At 27.3% G+C, this 21,427-nt stretch overlaps 1 protein-coding gene and 1 long non-coding RNA gene across 2 annotated transcripts; one reads left to right on the top strand and one right to left on the bottom strand.

Moving 5' to 3' along the window:
• Positions 1–491: 491 nt before the first annotated feature.
• On the bottom strand, positions 492–21,172 carry LOC135929578 (lysine-specific histone demethylase 1A-like). Its single transcript, XM_065466231.1, has 15 exons — positions 21,078–21,172; positions 20,532–20,981; positions 20,174–20,208; positions 19,239–19,411; positions 18,920–19,010; positions 16,772–16,840; positions 16,609–16,682; positions 15,293–15,465; positions 15,061–15,156; positions 12,397–12,780; positions 11,730–11,842; positions 1,780–1,896; positions 1,484–1,615; positions 871–952; positions 492–765 (listed from the first exon to the last, which is right to left on the bottom strand). Exons 2-15 carry the CDS (start codon positions 20,935–20,937, stop codon positions 548–550), a joined length of 2,163 nt encoding a protein of 720 aa, XP_065322303.1. The 5' UTR covers positions 20,938–20,981; positions 21,078–21,172; the 3' UTR covers positions 492–547.
• Positions 6,341–6,737, top strand: LOC135930471 (uncharacterized). Its single transcript, XR_010572777.1, has 3 exons — positions 6,341–6,426; positions 6,471–6,567; positions 6,613–6,737. It is a non-coding gene; the product is annotated as an uncharacterized LOC135930471 (long non-coding RNA).
• Positions 21,173–21,427: the final 255 nt, after the last annotated feature.

Below are 21,427 nucleotides of genomic sequence, written 5' to 3'. Positions count from 1 at the left end.
AGCGATTAATTTCGCATCACTTGAGCAAATCGTGCTTACTATAAATGCAGCATAAGTCCGATCAAAATCTGAGAGTATAATGTTTAACTGGGCGGATAAATTATAAACGCAGGAGGAAAGAAATATAAAAAATTGGTATTCTTCTTGAAAAAATATATTTATAAAAGCATTAAACAAAAGAATTTAAGTGCAAGTCTGGTCCAAAGAAACAATTTTCGATAAGGTTCGGTCCTGACCCACGTCTTAGAGAAGCGACCAACCGGTGGAATCAGGCAGAGAGAAGTTAACCCTCCCCATTCCTTCCCCTTTCTTATGAAAATTACCATATCTATTATTTTTAAAGTTAGGCAAATTATAAAATCAAAGCATACGATTGAGCTACATAACACATTATTAATGAATTTTTTAATCATTTAAAATCATATTTTTATGTAATAAATATTTTTTCATACTTTATCAAATATTAATAAATTTAAATAAATATCAAATAACAATATACAATTAATAAAATAGTACTATATGTAAATAATTCAATGAAATAAATGCCCTATTTGATAGGATTGTACATTTGAGAAATTCTAACTGCTTCTCTCATTCCACTAATACAAGCTCCCAAGACAGTACCTGGATTTATAGACGAGGTGTGTTCGCCTGCAAAAAATATTTTGTAATCTGAATTTTTTGTGAGGTTCCCTGAATTTTGAGAATTATCATCACCAGTGTATTTAGCCCTGGTTGGGAGAGACATAACATCGTATTCTTTGGCTATATCAGCATATAAAAAATAATTATGTTCGAACGATTTTTAAATGTAAATTGCATTAAGCATAATTTTGAAAAAATATAATAAAATGTAGGAGTATAACTAACAGGAAACTCCTGGAGGTAGGTAGGAAGTGCAACCTTTCGACCAAATATCGGCTCCCCATCTCGTAACGATGCTCTCTTTTGGCTTACATATATTTAATATTATTATGCATTTCATAAAATGGCTCAATATAATCGCTAAGAATGTAAAACTTTTTAATAATTAATTGAAGAGCCTAATCAATTATAAATTAATTATAGATAATTGTATAGAATAGTGATTGTAGCAATAGTCTAAAAACATTATTTGAACTCACACTTTTATTAAAATGATATTTATCTACAAAGGACTTTAAATAAAAATTATCGTATAAAAACACAAAATCACAAATGATTTGGTTTGGTATTTGAATATTCAAAAAATGAGTTTAGTTTATGAGAATTCAGTGTATAAACTCCAAATTTGGTGTGTTTGTCTTTGAAATTAAAAAATTCTCCCAGTTCTATATATAATATTTTAAAATTCAATTGTCTTAAAAATTTCAAAAGCAATAAAATGTTGTATTTAGTCGAAATTAAATTTAAGGTCAATTAAGCTCGTAAAGATAAAAATATAGATTAAAGCCTAATAGAAAAATTTTATTTAAAATATAATAATATATTTTATGCTACTTACGAAAGGAACATTATCATTTCCAAAAATTCTTTTTAAGATCGTCAAACATCTATCCACCAATAAGTCATCGTTCAATTTTTCCAATAACCTAGCAGCGTAACCAGATATGATAGCTGTTAAGATGGGAGAGGTCTATAAAGTCATCGGCATAATAAATTAATATAAATAGCAATGTTTACCCATTTTCGGGCAATAAATATGTATAATATAACGTTTTTCCTGCTAAAAAATGATCAATTTTTATAAAAATTAGATAAATTATTTTTTTTTTAAAATGATTCAATTTTTGGGCAAACTTTATTGACGCACCAAAATAAGAAAAATTCTCCTCGACTCTCGGGAGTAGAACAACCCGCGTATCCGAACATCTGACAAGAAGGGTCCCAAAATATTTTATCAAAATGGATAATGACCTGAATGATATAATTAATAATTTTATTAGAAAATTTACTATTCGTAGTTATTTCTTCTCGTAAAAACTTAAATTTGGCAAATCAGGCGACTAAATACCCAAAGCTGTTCTACTTTTTGTAAGCAATAATGTATAAAAATATAACTCATCAATATGCCTAGCCTAGTCTATACTGACGCCAATCATTAAAGGGCATTTTAAAGTATACATATATGGAGCTGGCTATAGGCTCCATTTTGTGGTTTGAGTGTAGACTAAAATACAATTATTATAAATAGCAGAGTTATGAACAGTAGATTAAGCCCTATAATAAAACTTTCATCCTGAAGTAGTGTTGTTAAACGACTCAGCCGAGTCGGCTTAACTATGACTCACGTTGAGTTTTTAGTCAAAAAAATTGACTCAAAACTCGAGATCGACTCATTTTTACGACTCGAGTTATGAACTTGAGTCATGAACTAAAGTCGCGACTCGAGTTATGAACTTGAGTGGTAAACTCAATAAATAGTTTATTAAATTTTATGAAACTCAATTGCTTATATAAGTGTTATTGGTTAATTTAACCCAGATCCGTGGTTTAAGTCTAAAAATCTACTAACCAAACTAGCGATGAGCACAAACCACAAGCACAACCAATATATTTTAAGTTGTTTTTTCTTGACCTTATTAAGGTATATAAATATATGATTATTAGAGGCATTAATCGATAGCTAATTAGAACTATTGAATAATTAGCAAACCAAGCGCCACCTCTCTATGGCAATTACTACGTAGGTTAGGATTATTATAGGCACCAAATATTGATATGGATTGGTATCAAATAAGTCTAGTTCTACCTAAATATGGTGTATATAAGTTTGACTTGAGAGCGGGGGTAAAAAATAAATATGGTTACTCGTATAAAATTTTTGACCATCGTATTTCTCTAATGAGCATGTTTAGATCTTAACATTTTATTTTTAACTTTTGTACAATATTAAAAGAAAAATATCTGCTAGATTGCCAAATTAGGATTTAATTCGGGTTCAGGAATTTTAAACTCTATTTAACGGAAATTTTGTTAACATGAACTTAATCGAAATTCCAAAAATTAATATCCATTGTTTGGAAATAAAGAATTCCTAATCTAAAAATTCTACAATTATATTTTTAAAAAAAAGATAGTGTTTGCAACGGTCCGGTCTTATCAGACTTTTCGGTCCTATGGGACGGTCCCGTCTAACAACACGGTCCCACGGTCCGACCGAAGACCGATTAAAGAATATAAAAGTTTACTATAAATTGCTTTATAGTTAATGTGTATGTACATGAACATATAAAATATGATTATTTAATGCCTAACACTTTATAATATCTAATTCATCGTTTACTTTTTATATTCTTCCGTTTCATTAAATTCAATATTCATAGTTTATTTTTATATTCTTCCGTTTCATTCAATTAAATTCAATCGCCTTCAAGTATTTTAATTTAGTAGGGTAGGTAGTATTATATTTTATTTTTAGAAATGGATATTGAAATCATAGAAGTTGATACTACTAGTAATATTGAAATGCCACACTCTTCAAGGGGTGAAAGAATGACTATTGATGAAAATCAAAAAAATCCATCAAATTCTTTAAAAGATGTTAAAGAATTATACAATTATTTAAAAAAAGAGACTGGTCATAAGATTTGTAAAATCTGTTTACAATCATTTTCAAATACATCAAGCACAAGTAAATTAAGCATATATACTATTAGATGGGAGCCAATATTAAAATCCCAATATAAACAAAATATTGTATTGGTATTGGGTCTAAAATATTGATATTGGTTTAAACATTATTTTCTATTTCTTGTATTGCTATTGGTTTATATTGTATTGGTTTAAATTCAAATAACTAATTAAAAGAATAGAAATAAATAATGATTATATATAAAACCTTTAATTTCTAGTTTTAAATAAACATGGGAAAAAAAATCATGAAGCATTACCATAAAAACAGGATTTTTAGAAATGCTAAATTATTACTTGCATTGTCTAATGTAATACAAAAAAATCAATTTCAAATTTTACTTTTAATACAGAATTATAAATATTAATATAATTATGTGCTGATTTAAAAGGAATAAAATCTAATAAATGATTATTTAATTTAAATTCATTATCAATATAATGAATTGTTATTATGCCCATAAAGGTATTTTATTTGGAGAGGACCAAATGTCCATTGTTAAGGAAAATTTAGATGTAATGTTAGAACTTACAGATTTTAAATTGATAAAAGAACTATGTTAATGTTTCATAATTTCTATTTTTAATCTTTTTCTAGAAAGTAATTTTAGTGAGGGGTTAGAATATGCTATTAAATTTTTAAAAGTGATATTCTCAACCATTGAAAAGGCTGTTATTTTGAATAAAAAAGAATTAAATGTTTTAAATTAGCTTTATTATTTATATTATTAACTAAAAATGATTTTATTGTGTTAATTTTTTTACTGCCTATTTATTTGTTCACATTTCCTATATAATGTTGGGCTTGGGTGGATGGATTTAAGATGCGTCCATAACCCCGAGGTTCTAAAATTGGGAAGAGATATTTTTTTTACATTTATTGCAAATAGCCCTTTTTTGTTATCAACAACTAGTATAAAATTCCCAGATTTTTGCTATATTTCATCTTTTATTAGATATTGATGATTCTTCTTGTTCATTATCGCTATTATTATTAGTATCAACAGCATTATCTATATTTATTAACTCTACTTGGTCTTCATTCATTATAATATCCTAAATGAAATGGATTAATAAGTTTATGTTTATGTAATGAAATTAAAAAAATATACCACGATAAAACCAAATAATTATATGTATTCATCTATTTTTAATATTGGTATTGGTTAAAATTGTATTTAAACAATATATCAAAACCAATATATTTATGTAATTGGTATTGGTATTGGTTGTAAAAACAATACCAATATTTAATTATATATTTGTTTATATTGGTATTGTAAACCAATATTATATTGGTATTGGTCCCACCCCTATATACTATGATTCACATATGTTATGAATAATTTTATCTTATTTTAGCTACTTTGAGACGACATATGTTTCTTAAACATAAAAATGTATCACAGGGAGAACAAAAATTATTAGTTCAGAAAGAAAGAAATTTTTCTTCAGATCATATATATAATAGCAGAATTACAAATGCTCAAAACAAAAAAATTAATAAATACATTGCGGAAATTATTATAACATCTACTATCCCCCTACATGCCCTTATAAATAATATTAAATTTTTGGAAATGATTGGATATATAAATCCTAATATTAAAGTGCACACATATAATACTTTTAAAAAGAATATTCTAAACAATTATCTAAATAAAAAAATTCATGTTATATCCATGATAGCAAAATTGCCAGGAAAACTGGCTATCACTACAGATTTATGGACATTTCAAAAACTTCCATATATATCTGTAAGTGGGCACTATATAGATAAATCATGGAAAATGAAAGAAATCATATTGTATATTAATTATGTGCCTTATCCGCACAAAGCTGAAAATATATATAAATGTCTTTCAGATTTAATTATTGAATATAATTTAAAGGAAAAAATTATCAGTTTAACAACTGATAATGCTGCAAATATGGTGAAAACTCAGAGACTCATGAAGACTTACATGAGTCCAAACCCATTTGCAGCATATGGCTGTATGGCACACGTATTAAACATAATTTGCCAAAATATTCTAAAAAACATTGATGAAGTTATCATTAAAGTGAGATTGATTACTACGAATATATCTCAAAGTCCATCATTGCTTCAAAAATATAGGTCATTACTTAGAGGTAATGAGATAGGACAGAAAATTCCCACTGATGTTGAAACTCGCTGGAATTCAACATATTTGATGTTGGTGAAGGTCCTTACAGTAAATTATCTATCTTTTTCTTTTTTTAATAGGATTATATATTTAGAATTTTGAGACAATAAGAACTTTGTGTTATTCAGAGTATGAAACCCTTGGCAGCATTGCCCTCACAAATAATGATAAAAATAAAATAGAGGAAGTAATTCCTTTATTAAAACCATTTTATGAAACCACCTTGGATTTATCTGGATCCTCCTATCCTACCATTGGTTGAATATCTTTTATCTAATATTTTTAAATGGTTTTTCTCTTATTTAGGCATATGTCTTATGCTAATGGAAAATATACAAATACATATTGCAAATATTTTTAATTCTAATTCCTCGCCCTCATTTATTGATGCAACTTTTGCAACGAAAGTCACTCAGAAAGCTAATCACTACATTCACAAATTTTTAAACATGGAGTCGTATATTGGTAGTCTATTAGACCCTAGAATCAAAAAAGTTTATTCATAATTCTTTATAATATTACAAAATTTCTTTTTATTTAGGATCACATGTATAATCTACTAAATACTCCTGAAAATTTTATCCAATTTAAGGAAGTATATGAAAAATATGCGAGCACTTTATCAAGTGGCATAAGGACAAACAAAGTATATAAAAATATTTATTTATTTATTGATAATTATTATTTAAGGAAATATCCCTGAGGGAGAGAATAGCCAGGGATAGGCTCATGGGAACTGGGTCATCAGAGGAGATAGCTCAGATAGAGGATATAACTGAAATTCAATGTTATTTATCTGATATTTTATGTCCTGTTAATTCCAATATACTAGATTGGTGGGAAGGGAATCAATATCGATTTCCAGTTCTATCAAAAATAGCAATGGACTATCTCCCCCAGCAGGCTACATCAGTAGCATGTGAAAGGATATTTTCTAAAGCTAATGATAAAATAACTAAAAAACGCAATAGAATGAATCCAAAGATGGTTCAATCTATGATGGCACTTGAATCATGGATAAAAAATGGAATCATTTTTGATTTTTTAGAAGATAATTAAATTATTTATATACAATTTATTTTATAACCAAATATATATATCAAAAAAATTAATTAAATATGTAAATCATATTCATATTGATATAATTTATATTAAATAAATTTGTATTTTAATATTCTTTTGATTAGGCATTTGTGTATAATATAATAAAAATGAATTGATGATATAATTGAAATATTAATAGGGTAGTTTAACTATTCATTTTTAATAAATTTAAATGCAGAATAAAACTTTTGTAGCTTTATAAAAAAAAAATTAAGTGGGACCGGACCGACTGGACCGGACCGACGGTCCCACGGTCCGGTCTCATTTGACTTAACGGTCCATCGGTCCGGTCCCATTTTAGAAAAAAAGACCGGACCGTTGCAAACACTAAAAAAAGATTAAAGGAAATTAATACATTTAAATTAATTCAATTTATTAGTCACAAATCAAATCACAATACACATATTATTATTATGTTTCTTATTTTAATTTTGAATGAATTTAGCGCCTAGCTGGCACCACCAATTTTTTGTATATTTTTTAAAATTATTATATTAGAAAATAAATAACCAATCCCTCCCCTTGATTCTTTCTCCCAAAATAAATCTATCTTTTTAAAAATAAATTTTGAGCTATTTTAAAAAGTTATAAAAAATTAAAATATTTTTTTATGTTATTTTTTTTATTAATATTGTTTTTTCTACAAATTTTAATTTAAGATATTTTTAGGAGAATTTTGCCTACAAATTAAATTTTTTATTTATGTCTACAAATTTTTATTAATTTTGTATTAGGGATAAAATAGACCCCACCTTTGAAGTTTAAGTAATTTTTAACCTTTCTAGTGAAGGGTTAAATCGAAATATAGTATTAAATGACGCAATTAAATATATTATTATCGAGAGGGAGCGTTTGGCTTGTTGCCTATTCAATAGGTTTTTTAAATTATCTAACGATTGATACCTTTAATAACCATATATTTATATACTTTAATAAGTTCAATAAGAAATATCAAAATATATGTGTCTGTGCTCGGGGTTCATGCCATAGCTAATTTAGTCGATTTTAGAGCCAAATGCCAGGTCTGGGTATTAAACAACCAACAATTAACAACACTAATATAAGTAATCAAGATTCATTAAGTTAATCTGTTGAGTTCACGACTCAAATTCATAACCCGAATCGCGACTCAAGTTCATAACTCGAGTCGCGACTTGAGTTCACGACTCAAGTTCAGAACTCGAGTTGTAAAAATGAGTTGGAGTTATAGCGACTTCGACTTGGAGCCGAAGTCGGGAGAACTCGATTATTTAACAACACTATCCTGAAGTATATTTTTTTAAAATCATATAAAATCAAATATTGGCCTTCGTCTAAATACGATTTTAGATGGTTTTGATACAATGATTTTTGGGTTGAAATAAAAGATTGAGATAATAAAGATACATTTTTCCCCCAAAAAAAAGATTGATAAATTCAGCTAGTGGTTTAATGATATCAAAAGTGGCACTATTCGCGGATATCCATTTGTTGTAAGTTATTAAGTTGTTAAACGGCTCGATTTTTAAAAAAGGCCATTCCAATATTTAAGCCAAAAAAATTATAAAAGTTTCCAAATTTCTTTAATAGATGATCAAGCTATTCTACTATCTGGGAGTAAAATCTCCAAACTTGCCTAATATTTTTGGCTAAAATATTGGGTTAGCCATTTTTAAAAATCGAGCCGTTTAACAACACTTATTAATTCGATGTCACAAGAACGGAACAATATTCCTATTTGTTCGCATAAATATTACGATCCTGGACAAATTTCACATTTGTCCAAATAACAGAATGGTTGAAACATATTATTTTTAGTTATATTTGATTCTATATTCATTAATTTAAAAATTAACTGCAAATACATATATTATGCCTTCCACCACATGCGAGTAGGGGAGACCGAGGTTAAGCGATTAACGAGGTAACAATGCTAACGCGAATAACTTCTTAACTTTTTAGCATAAAGACTTTTTAAATTTGGTGTGAAGATGTATTCTTATATCTAATTTTTTACCCATGTTCATCTTTTGAAAAAATTTTCTGGTTTGATATATTATGACACAAAACCGTTTTTTACCCATAATTATAAAAATCACTCTCTAGTTTTTTTACAAGATATATTAAGGCTCAGAATTTAACCTGCATACATTTTCCTTAAATCGGAAGTTTGTAGCTTAACTAGTTGTCACGAAATAATGATTTGTACAATATATATCATCTTTGGGTAAAGTTATTATTGGTAAAACGGTTAAAATGCATCTGATTTAAGCTGTAAAAAGATCATTTTTAAATATTATCTACACCATAAAAAGATATTTTTGAGCAAAAAGGAACATTAATAAATAGCTTCTGTGTTATTTGGAATAAAATTTTAAGAATAGTCGCAAAGAGGAAGATAAATGAAATGTACGATCCTAAAATGGGCACACTCAAAATGTGCTATTTTTAATATAATTTTTTTATATTCGGTATTGTACTGATTAGTTTATACTTAAAAGTGATGAATAGATGTCAAAATTGCAATATTATGTTCAATTAAGCAATATAATTATGTTCAATTTTGTTTTTTGTATGCTTTTGTCGAAATGCGATTTTTCTTGCCTGGCATGATTCGCCTTATTTCGTCACTACAATAAAATTCTTGGGTAATTTTAGCTGTATAAAGTTTTTCAGGCTTAGGGTGTTAAAAGAAAACCTTGTTCCGCTATCAGTTAATTTAGCTTGGCTTGCCATGTAATGTTGTTTTAAATTTTACCATAATTTTGGACTCTGTTCAATTTTCTGGTAATATCGTTATAATTTTATATTTGTTTTAGAAAGTGATACAGCATCTAGTTTTTAGAAGTATTTTTGGTCATTTTCAAAATTTTATATCAGAAAACGATATCACTAATTTGATTTTGTTATTTTTCAATATAATTATCTACCTTTTTTCATAGTATACCACCATCTATGACTATACCCTAACCATAACATTAAAATATAAAGCTAAGAAATAACAAATTTTAAAGATATTACCAAAAAATTAAACAGTGTCCAAAATTAAGATTGAATTTAATATAACATTATATGGAGAAGCTAAATTACTGATAGCGGAAAAGGGATTTCTTTTAACACCTAATCCCAAGACTCGATAGATTATTTACAATTAAAATTGTCCAAGAATTTTATTGTAGAGACGAAATAGGCCGAATTATGCCAGGGAAAAAAGATAGCATTTAAATTTCAACCAAAGACGGAGAAAAGAATCCCACACAAAAAAGATTAATTTTAGAAGTTTATGTATTTATTAAAAAAAATGAAGCCAGACTTTTAAAATTGTTTTTTTTAATTTATAAGCATTTGGTCATGAAATTGAAAACTTGCAGGTGGTAGCAGTATGCTTGCAGCTATCACAAAAATTATTAATGAACATAAGATCAGATTTAATCAATTTAACCAGAGGCAATGTTTTGCATTTTAAAACATAAATATATCTTACTCTTGATAATATGTAATCCGCCTCAACCATTCTGTTATCTGGACAAATGTGGGAATTGTATCAAAATATTTACGTGAACAAATATATTGTTTTGTTCTTGTGATATGGAATTTCTAACTTACAAACAGTGGATATCCGGGTCTTTTTGAAAAAATGGAATTTTTATTATCTCATTCTTTTATCTCAACCCAACAATCTTTGTCTCAAAAACCATTTGAAATCAAACTTAGACGAAGGTCAATATTTAATTTTATTTGTCTTCAAAAATTATAACTTTATAATTTAAGATGAAGTATAAAGTTATCATTGGAATAGGGTTCAATCTACTGTTCATCCTTTAGTCATTTATTATAAGGATAATTTTGCAAATATTTGTTGTCTTATTACGTAATGATTTCCGAATCTTTACAGCATAACACAATATAGAAGATTATTTTCAAAAAATATTAGTAAATTTTCTAACTAATACATTTTCTAATCCAAATAAAAAGATATATTCGGATAGATTGGCTGCACAGTATTTATTTGTATTCTATTTAAAATACATTATTTAGGCTAAACTTTTTAAGAAAGATGGCTATTTAAAACATTGGTAACCTTTCATATGATGATTATTCGTTTCCAATTTACAATATTTAAGCGAATTTTATCACCTTTCACACTATATTTATTAGATTCATATTTGAAATATGCGTTATTTAATACAAAAATATTTTTTATTAACTTATACTTTACATTATATTTAAACTAAATTAAATTTTTCTAATAAATGACCATTTAAGACATTGGTAGGTACACTATTTTAATAAGAAATAAATTTTAAAAAACCCCATCTTCATAATCATTAATCTTAGCCAATTAGTCGTAGCCAGGTCAAACCTAATAATACTTAGCAGATTCTTAAATTAAATGGAATTAGGCTTCGCCTATTTAGTCAGCCTATTATACAACACTAATTCTATGATACTAAAAACTTTTAAACCGGTTGAAAATAAATGTTAGAATTTTTTAAGTTTCTTCGTAACTTACCCTTATTTGACTTAATAGCTGACCTAAGGTGGCACTGGAGCTGACTAAATCAAGATAACTGATAACTAAAAACTCGCCTAGAGGTCAGAGGAAGTTTTTTTACTTAAACCTTGACCTGAGTTGTGGTTAAGCCGACTCGATTTAGGTATTCACCAACGCAACTTACTATGGAAAAAATGGCGTCTACAGCTGACTCCTATGTGCATGCATTTCAAATAACATTAATAAAATCAAAAATAGACTATGTTAATACCACTGTATTAAAAAAATTATATAAAATAATTTAATAAAATAAATAAATTTTTTAAAAAAGCGAATGAAATTTAAGAAAACTCATATCTAATTTTTTTTACTTTATTAACCACACCAAACCCGAGTCGTTGTATAGCTGCAACCTTATCTTCGGGCAAAGGAGGATCAAAAATGATTTTATTGGGATTGGCACGCAAATACATAGGTAAATATTCTTCCGTAATGTAAATAGAGAAATGTTATAATAATTAGCATTGTCTTGGTTAATAAAATAATAACTTTTAAAAAAATACTATCCCTCTTTATTCTATAAAATAAATAAAACTAATCATGGGGAAAATAATTAAAGAATAAAGAAACAAACAAGAAAACTTTTTAAAGATAAAAGATAAGCTTTTTTAAAAAAAATCGGGCCAGGCTCAAAAATAATTGTTTTGTACAAACCCGGGAAAAGCCGTTAAATAATATCAATCAATCAATCAGCCGGACAATCCATAAATAGATCGTTTAAATAGTCATCTATTGCTCGTATTTTCAATTTCCCTTTGAAACTATTTCCAAAATACAAACCAAAATCATTTCAAAAAATAAAAAAAATATAAATATTTTGGGAATTTTTTTTAAAAAAATTTTTAATCCCGGGGCCAGAAGGGTGGATTTTTGTTAAAAACATCCGGGTCCGGCCATTTAATAGGTACATCTAAAGGTCTGAGGTAAAACATAAAAAAAAACACTCCCACCACCTAGTAAATAAAAATTAATCAAAACTTGCATTTTTAAGAACAAATCCATTCGATGAATCATCGTTATCTTCTAGAGCTTCCTGTATATCCGAAGTATTCATGGTGACATTCTCCATCCCTTCAAAGATGGTATCCATACAAGGAGGTAAGGAAGCCTTCAACACGCCCAAAGGTAGAGCGCACACAATCAAATCACCCTTGATGGTAAATTTATTTTTGGTTAAATGTTCACCCATGCCAACAATCTCTGTCTCTTCGAAGGATTTATCGGTATTTGAAAGGATCTTGAAATCGGCCGTTTCGAGACCAACATTTTTGTGATTGTCCTTTCGAGATTTATTAAGGTTTGATAAGTATTTCGAGTTGAGATTAATTATTTCGCCCGCGTCCTGATATTCAATTTCAACACCTATAAAAAAATAAGCGAAAGGGGGGGGGGAATTTATAAGAAAAATAAATCTTAATTATTTTTTTGAGTAAAAAATTAAAACTAGTTAATTAGAAAAGTTTTGAGTTTGCGAAGTTATATGGGTAACTTATAAGCGTTTACTGTTCAGGCTCGGGCGTAAAATTTTTAATCAGGTGGGGCTGAGCTTGTTTGTAAAAAAATGTTTCTTTTTTTACAAAAATAAAATATTAGATTTTCTCTATGATAAGGATAAAGCAATTAACGATTTTTTTACTTCATTTAACTAAGTCAAAATGAGTTATTTTCTCAGTAAACACATTTGTGGCCATATTAAAAAAAATTTCAAATGGCTAGCTTCAATAAATTAGTTACGAATTTACTTCGCATTAAGGTTATTAAACGCAGCGTCTAAATGAGAGAGGAAAAATTGGATGTAACATAAGCCTGAGTTCCCCCTACTCACCTAAAAATATATTTCTATTTTCTGCCTCCAGGCCCCTACCCCTTTCAAAGATATAGGAGTATATGGCACTACCCTTCCCCTCAATTCATACAGATATTGATTAAATGTATGTGTTCAAATTTCATAAGTAAAATTAGTTAACTAATTTCAGAAAACTAAATTTCACAATCATATGTTTTTCTTCACTATTTTAAATCAATGATGTCAAGACATAAAATTTATAATAGAACCCAAAAAAGATAAAATATAAGGTAGATACTACCCGAAATGTGATAGGTTAAAATATAATTTAACAGATTAAAATCATTATCTTCATAAATATTTTTCTATTTTAAAGCCAAAGGAATTTTTTCCCAATAAGACAATATTACTCAAGCACCAAAATTAAAAAATCATCGGAGAGTGCGGTATCCAGGCCTCATATCTATAGTGAGAAGATCTTAGATCCGTTAATAGAAGGTGCTCCAAAATATTCAAATTGTCAGGAAAATGAATTCGCATTAACAATATAAATCGATTAGAAATGGGAATAAACCTCTACAAATTCAGCAAGCCACCAAGGTTATCAACAAATGTGAATTTCATTTAAAATGCTTTGACAAACTAATTAAATAGTTCATTAAGTTCGTAACTAATTTAAAAAAGATGTCCTGACAAGATATAATTTAATAAAAATAACATTAATTTTATTTAGCGTAGTAAAAATTATATAAATTTTATTTGGGGATTTTCTTCAAGAAAAATCAAAAGGGACACTACTTATTTATGTAATGTTTAAAAATAATAGCATGTAAAACCCCTATTACCAACTAAATTAAGCCTTTTTTAATTTGTGTTTTTTTCTTTTTCAAATAATATATTTAAGGAGGATAAATTATTTTGTAATCTTAAATTATTACTATAGTTTGAAAAGGAATACATGTATATACGATATTTTTTTCCTTGCATAGAAGAAAAAAATTCATTATTAAAAACTATTTTATTTTTTATCCAAAATTTTCATAATTCTTCGAAAATTAATAGTAGCTTATTTTCTATCATGTCTTTGCATAGAAATAATAAGAATTGGCCCTGGGCATAATAATTGTTTACAGCTTTCTTGCTACATATAGAAAAAATAGGCCAGTCAGGGATACAAGGGTGAATGTATATTTTTTAATAAATATTTTGGTAAAAATTGATCTCTTTTAAAAAATAATAAAACAATTTGAATTTTAAATTAGATATATAAAAAAGAGAGAGTTTAAAAAGTTCAAATATAAGTTAGAGTAAAAATTAAAAGGTTAATTAGACATAGGATTTTATTTTAAAGATTATGATATTTGGGTTAGGGTTAACTTATATTAAAAAAAGGTTAAATAAAAATATAGTAATGCTATAATGCGGGCGAAGATCTGATTTGAAAACATTGAATTTTGATAAGAATTTTAACATTTCAATAAGTGTAGATGGTAATATCTATTTTTTTTATAAATAATTAAATACTCTCCATTTAAAAATGTTATCCTCCGAATAATTCTTTTAAAAAATTCTACTTTTGAGATATTCGAATATTTAATTAAACGTAAAAATATTTAAGTTTTTAATGTTTTCGTTTTGTAAATGTTATATGGTTAATAACATTTTCGAGAATTTTTTCTTAATAAAAGAGCTTAAATATCTTTTTCTTCTGAAAAACAGGAAGTAGAACAGTAATCAAATTGAATGCGATACGTAAAATATCGCGTAAAACTACATTATATACTTGATTGATTTTAAGAAAAAGTTCTTAAAACATAATATATATCTCTGATATAATGATTTTTTTTAAAATATACCATCGAGATCATATGATATTTTGGTTACGGCCTTTTTGTACTTGATGTCCAATCCTTTAGCCAAAGAATGAGGTATAGAAGCGAACCCTTTTTCAACTTTTTGAAAATAATGTTAAATACTGATTATTGCAATTGAAGAATATGAAATATAAAATGTCCAAAAAATAATCATCATGGAAGATATAGAGAAGCAAAAGGTTTTATCATCCTTTAAAAAAAATATGTATTTAACCCATTTTATATAATTTTTCAGCATCGTACGATAATTCTTCAATTGATTTTTCAGACTTGGTAGTTTCAAATGTTTTTACGGATAAATTAGACATTTCCGCCGATTTCTGGTATTCTATATTCGCTAAATGCCAATCCAAAATATTTCGGTCTCGGAAGGAAAAGTAAAAATCGCTAATTCGTTTTTTAAAAAAAATAATTACACACAATACACAAACCGCCACTTAATTATTTATAGGGTATCATGATTGATTTTATTCAAAAACATAATTTGTCTGTCATATGTCAATTAGGCAACTCAAAATGTTATTTATTCTAATGATAATATACATTTGTTCGTTTCTTTCTTTCTTTCTTTCCTTCTTAGTGAAAAGTTTGATGTAGTGAAACAAGTCTGAGGATATATAAAGGGTAATATTTATTTGTATCGGATAAAAAGAGCCTGTGTCAAGTGAAGCAAACTCATTTTAATCAAGGAGATATAGTCTTTCAGTCACAGCGCTCTTTTTTCCATTCATTTTTTCAGTAACCATGTTTCTTTTTTAGATATATATTATTCCAATTGTTTTTTGATATTCTTTAGGGCCACTCACCTAAAAACAACTTTAAACAGGTTATTATTTTCTTTCCGACTAAGCATTGAGTTTCTTATATTCGTTCCTAACTAAAGGGGTTTCCTTAAATATGCTTTTGATAATAAAGATATAATTTGTATATTTTTGTGAATATTTGGAGATTTTATATATTAAGATATGTTTTTTAAACATGTTTTATTTTTTTTTAAATGCCTAACTAATTAAAAAATAAGGGAACTAAATTTTATGATCTTTGATCAAAAATAAAATAGCGCGTTTATTTGTTTTTTCTGATGATTATTTTCCAGAGGTTTAATTCCCGGACAACAAATCAAATATGTTCTCATAATGTTTACCAAATGGCTGTATTACTTTTTAAATCGTCCTCCTGTAAAAAGACGTCGGTTCATTTTTTAATCGCAGCTTTTTCCAACGTAGTAATTTAAATTGCTACCTCCTTCTTAACGCTGCGGGTAGGGCTAATTTTATTTTAATATCTGCTAATTTGCAGGAAAAAAACACATAAGATGTGATCAAAATATCTTACGACTAAAAAAGCTGCGAGAAAAAAAACAGCCTCTAAAGTCGAACGAAATAAAACACTTTAATAATAAGATGACGAAGCTATGGGGGAAAAAAGTCAGGAATTTGATGAATAGTAAAATTTTTAAAATTTAAACGCTATGATTAATTATAACATAATAAGAATATATTCATAAAAATAAAAGTTTTAAGTATGTACCTTGGACTAAATTTGTCCATGTATTCTAATTTTGATTGCAAAAATGAATGCAATTCCGTTTTATTTTGATACCGCTTGAAATTTTATTTTTTGATTAATGCGAGATGTATTTATTTAAGAATTATAGTAGTAATAATACCAACAAATCATAAACAAATCAAACCGAATCTAAGTCGTGGATAGTATATTCCCCATCTTGAATGCATTTTAAATCTTCCCGTAATTCCGATAACTGAATGAATTGAGACGGGGGGGGGGGGGGGAGAGAAAAATTATAAAGATGTTTTTTATATATTTTATTTTGAAATGTAATAAATGATAATAGTTGTGATTAGGACTGTGCCGATATGTTTTAAACAATATTGAATCAGGCCAATATACCGATATTTTCATTGTTTTGGGTTAAAATATAATTAAATAATATTTTATATTTTATATATGTTTTTACAATAATATATGGAACCCAAAATTCAATTTATTTGCAATGTTTTTAAAAAAACCTTAAAATAATATCTGGCATAATGTGTAAAAATATATATATATATGAACCTTTTAATGCAAATGCAATAAAGGTTTTTTTATTTAATAGTTTAATACTGTTTTAAAACAATGTAATTGATTTAAGTAATATCATGTATTTTTTTTAAATATAAAATTTTCATTATAATTATCAGACCTGCAGGGGTGTTATTTGCAGCACGGCCCGGCCTAGATTTTAAAAACAAAATATTTCGGTCAGGATGTGTACATTTTTTTCTATGGCCTTGGTTTAAAAAAAATACATACTTATTCGGGCATTTTAAGGATTTTCAGCGAATATGGAATCCATTTATAATTATTTCCCAAATTATTTTATCTCTCCATTTGTCTCAAAAACAGTGAGTCTTAATTAATAAAGATCAACTCAACGGTCAGCGGTCTATACTGAAGCCGGTCAACGGTCAGCAGTCTTATACTGAAGCCGGTCAGATCTTATTTGAGGACCACAGTCCGGGCGGGTCTTTTATTAATAATTCAAGTTTGCTTTACTATGCAATTAATATTTTTTTAAAAATTTGTATATTTTATTTTTATGTTATTTCTTCTAGAAGCGTTATTTTAACTTTTATGATTTTTTTGTTAATTTTGAGATGAGATATGAAGACCTTCGGTTTGCCACAAGAAACATTTAACTTATAGTCTCAATAAGCAAGAATTAAATTAGGCAAAAACAAAAATATTTTTAAAATAACAAAAAAAATAAAAAAATCAAGATCGGTCCTGGACGGTCCTGGGCAGAGGATGGCGAGCATCGGTCTTGGACCGGGGTTGGAGAGATTTTAATCAACACACTTTCAAGTAGACTGGTCCATAATTCCCTTATTTCCTGTTCCTCTTATAATTTAATAATTTTTTTTTATATATGTATCAGTCATTTCAAGCTCTCTTCTGGCAACACACGTAATTGCCTGAATTTAGGATAGAGAAAAAGGAAGATAAAATGATACTTATCTAAAAAAAATTAAAGAAGTGTCTTGTATTTTTAAATATTGAGTTTATCTTTGTTGCTTTTAATTTGATTGACTATCACCTCAAATAATGATTAGTTGTCAATGAATTTGAATAATTTCTTACTATATATATTTTCTATAGATCGAAAAAATGGATATGATAAGTGAATGAATGTGATATATTGTTCTGATAAACAATTTTCAAATATATTTATGGGGATTTAAAATATTCATCCTGTGAGTACATTTAAAATTAAATACGACCCGGCCTGTGGGTCTCTGATAATTATTGAAGAAATTATTAGAAAAATGAGCTCATATTAATTTCTAATATTCATTTTAAACTTTCTATTTGCCATAAGATGGTGACTCATATTTAAAAATTCATTATTATTATGTTAATTATCAAAACCAATTTCGTTTTTAATTAAAAACAAATTATTTAACATTGGAAAAAGGTTTAAAAAACAGATTATTGTAACTTTGATCCCCCATTATTTCCGATAATTTATTTGCCAGTAAGATAAAATTTCGTTTTTAATACTAGAACATGTATTATGTTCCTACAAATTTTTATAGAGATTTAAAGAGGTAGGCGAAAATCCTATTTTTCTTGCACATTTGACATGGAATGACCAATGTGCGAGCAACAGTTTTTTAGCCAACAACAAAACAGATATTGTTTTTAGCTGATACCAAAATTGATAACAGTTTTTATAGCTAACACCAACCATGATATCATAAATTTATAAATGTTCATTTTTAGAGAATTGGCCATTTTATTGGTTAGATATCTATAAATGTTAAATATTAAAAAATACTTCGTCTATACAGGCGATCAGCTGATTTTGATATAATATTTTTTCGTGCAAGTATACGAGTTGCCTCTCCTTCACACACTTTTCCTTGCAGCTGTTATTTAAAGAAAGAAAGAAGAGTACAATAATTATATACGAATAATTTATAAAGATTTTTTTCTGAAATCAAAAAAATGCCACTTTGAGATAGTCATGTGATTGAGAATGTTCTCATTATTTAAATATCTCAAAATGGTTACGAAAATTTTTTTTAATAAAATATAAATTACAAAAAAAAATGAAAAACAACATTTGCATAAAACCTCCGAAAAAATTTTAACACCTTATTAATAATTCCACTGCATCTCCCAAAGATATTTCATCAGAAGACAAATCCTTTGGACCTTCCGAGTTCTTAACTTGATCATCATCTGATTGCTCTTGAGTTATACGGGACACAAGTCCTAATAAATGTTTAAGTTCTTGCTCAATTAATTCACATTTATCTCTGGATACCTTGTGAGTTATAAATGTTTATACAAGTAATGAGTCATTTAAAAATAAAAATGTTAATTTTCAACTTTAATTATGTTGTACTACAATAATAGTAGACTACATGAGTGATTGGCAACAAGAACAATGCCTGAGAAAGAGAACTTAAATGTTGATGGGTGAAATAAATCAAAAATTAATGGATTGGCCTAATAGACATGAAGAAGTGAAGTTAAAAATGGGAAGCAGCTGAAAATGTACGGATTAAATAAAATATAGTTTGAAGAGGGAAAAAGTGTGGGACGTCATAATCAACTAAAGTCGATAATCGAAGAAAAGAGAATAAATCTAGAATAATAAATTTCAAAATTATATATAATGGTAAATAAAGCTGGGTAAGTTATAACTAGGGTAAAATATCCTTAGAGCTATAAAACAATGCAAGAAATGTTATACATAATCGCATTATTAAATATGGAAATGAGTTATAACTGGGAACTGGAGCAATATGGAGCAAAAATTTAATAAAACATATATTTAAAGTTGATGCTCAATTATGGAATGGAGGCCAAGAAAGATTGAGCAATGGGTGGGCTTCTAAAAATATAAAAACATTCTACCCACCAAGGCTAAGTAAAAAGCCTTAGCTTTACAACCTTTATCAAAAAAAGCAATTGGCCAATCATGAATTGATTTGGCATGGTGACATTAGGCCAATTTTATAATCACCTTTAAATTTCTTCCTTCATAAATTGTACATTTGGGATCAATATCTATTAAACTTACTCCAATCTGCTTGCAAATAATTGACAAAGGATTCTCTATATAAAATAAATTATGTGTATAATTTTATTAAAAAGGGAAACATCAATAAAATTTAATAGATTACAAAGGTAAGGTTTATAATTTAATTGCTTTACTCATATGATGAGGATAAAAATTGCATTATGTACATAGATTAATTAAGTCCCATAATGAATATAATCAGTAGCATCATTGGGGAGAGGAGCTGAAATTTTATTTTAGCATTTTTAAAATATTAGCTAAAAAAAGTTTGAAAATAATTTTTTTTAAAATTGCTTAAGCCCCTTGAGATTGTAAAAGCTAGTGACACCCCTTAATATAACCAGTAATTTAATGTTACCATTTGTTCCATAAGTATAAAAGTTATCACATCCTAAATCAACACAAAAATTTCTATGATTATATGTGCATATCCTTCCTCCAACTCTATCCCTAGCCTCCAAAAGAGTAATTTTATCAAATCCCAATTCTTTTAAAGTCTGTGCTGCCATTAAGCCAGCTAAGCCTGCACCAATCACAATTACTGTTGGATATTTTATTCTTTGGACTCTGCAATCATTAGGATTTGGTACAATACTTTCATTATCAATATGATTTGAAAATAAACTCTCCTTTGTATGATAACCATCAAATATTATTTCACAAAAATCATTGTCATTGATATTTAGATCACTTTGGTTAACACTTTCTGAGCTTTTAACATAATCTATTGTGTTGTAATCAACTAAAGAGTTAGGCTCCAGCATGGAAATTTTGGTTGTAGGAGGTGATTGATATTTTCCTTTAATAACTAGCAATAAAAGAATAAGTTAATAATAAAATTTTTAATAACAAAATATAGAAATGGAAATTTCATATATTAAAAATATTCATATATTGAATATACTCTCAATTGAATCATTTTCTGCATTTTCACTTAATGTACTTTCTTCATCTTCATCTTGAAGGACTCCATAATTGATAAAACAAAAATGTTTTAAAAAATTGTGAATATTTGATACTAATTGCCATTCATTTTTATGGTATGGATATAACAATGAATAAAGTCGCCTTAATGTTAATCTTATATGAGAATCTTTTAGCCATAATTCAATCTATTTTATATAAAAAAAATAATGAAAACAACAAAAACTATTACCAATTTATTTCTGAGTTTTAAATAATTAGCAATTTCTTTATGGCGCTTTGTACAATCAGAAAATATGGATCTCTCCAAGTTAGAAAGTTTGAATTTAG

This window comes from Gordionus sp. m RMFG-2023, chromosome 5 (assembly GCF_954871325.1).
Source record: "Gordionus sp. m RMFG-2023 chromosome 5, tfGorSpeb1-WG-v2, whole genome shotgun sequence".
NCBI lineage: Eukaryota > Metazoa > Nematomorpha > Gordioida > Chordodea > Parachordodidae > Gordionus > Gordionus sp. m RMFG-2023.
Note: the sequence above shows the minus strand (reverse complement) of the source record. Positions and strands in the feature narration are given on the sequence as shown.

Coding starts and splice junctions, on each gene's coding strand:
- LOC135929578 (XM_065466231.1), bottom strand. CDS start 20,937: ATGCTGGAGCCTAACTCTTTAGTTGATTACAACACAATAGATTATGTT. Junction 19,412..20,173: donor TTATTTGCAAGCAGATTGGA/GTAAGTTTAATA, acceptor ATAACTCACAAG/GTATCCAGAGATAAATGTGA. Junction 1,616..1,779: donor TATTTTGGTGCGTCAATAAA/GTTTGCCCAAAA, acceptor ATGACTTTATAG/ACCTCTCCCATCTTAACAGC.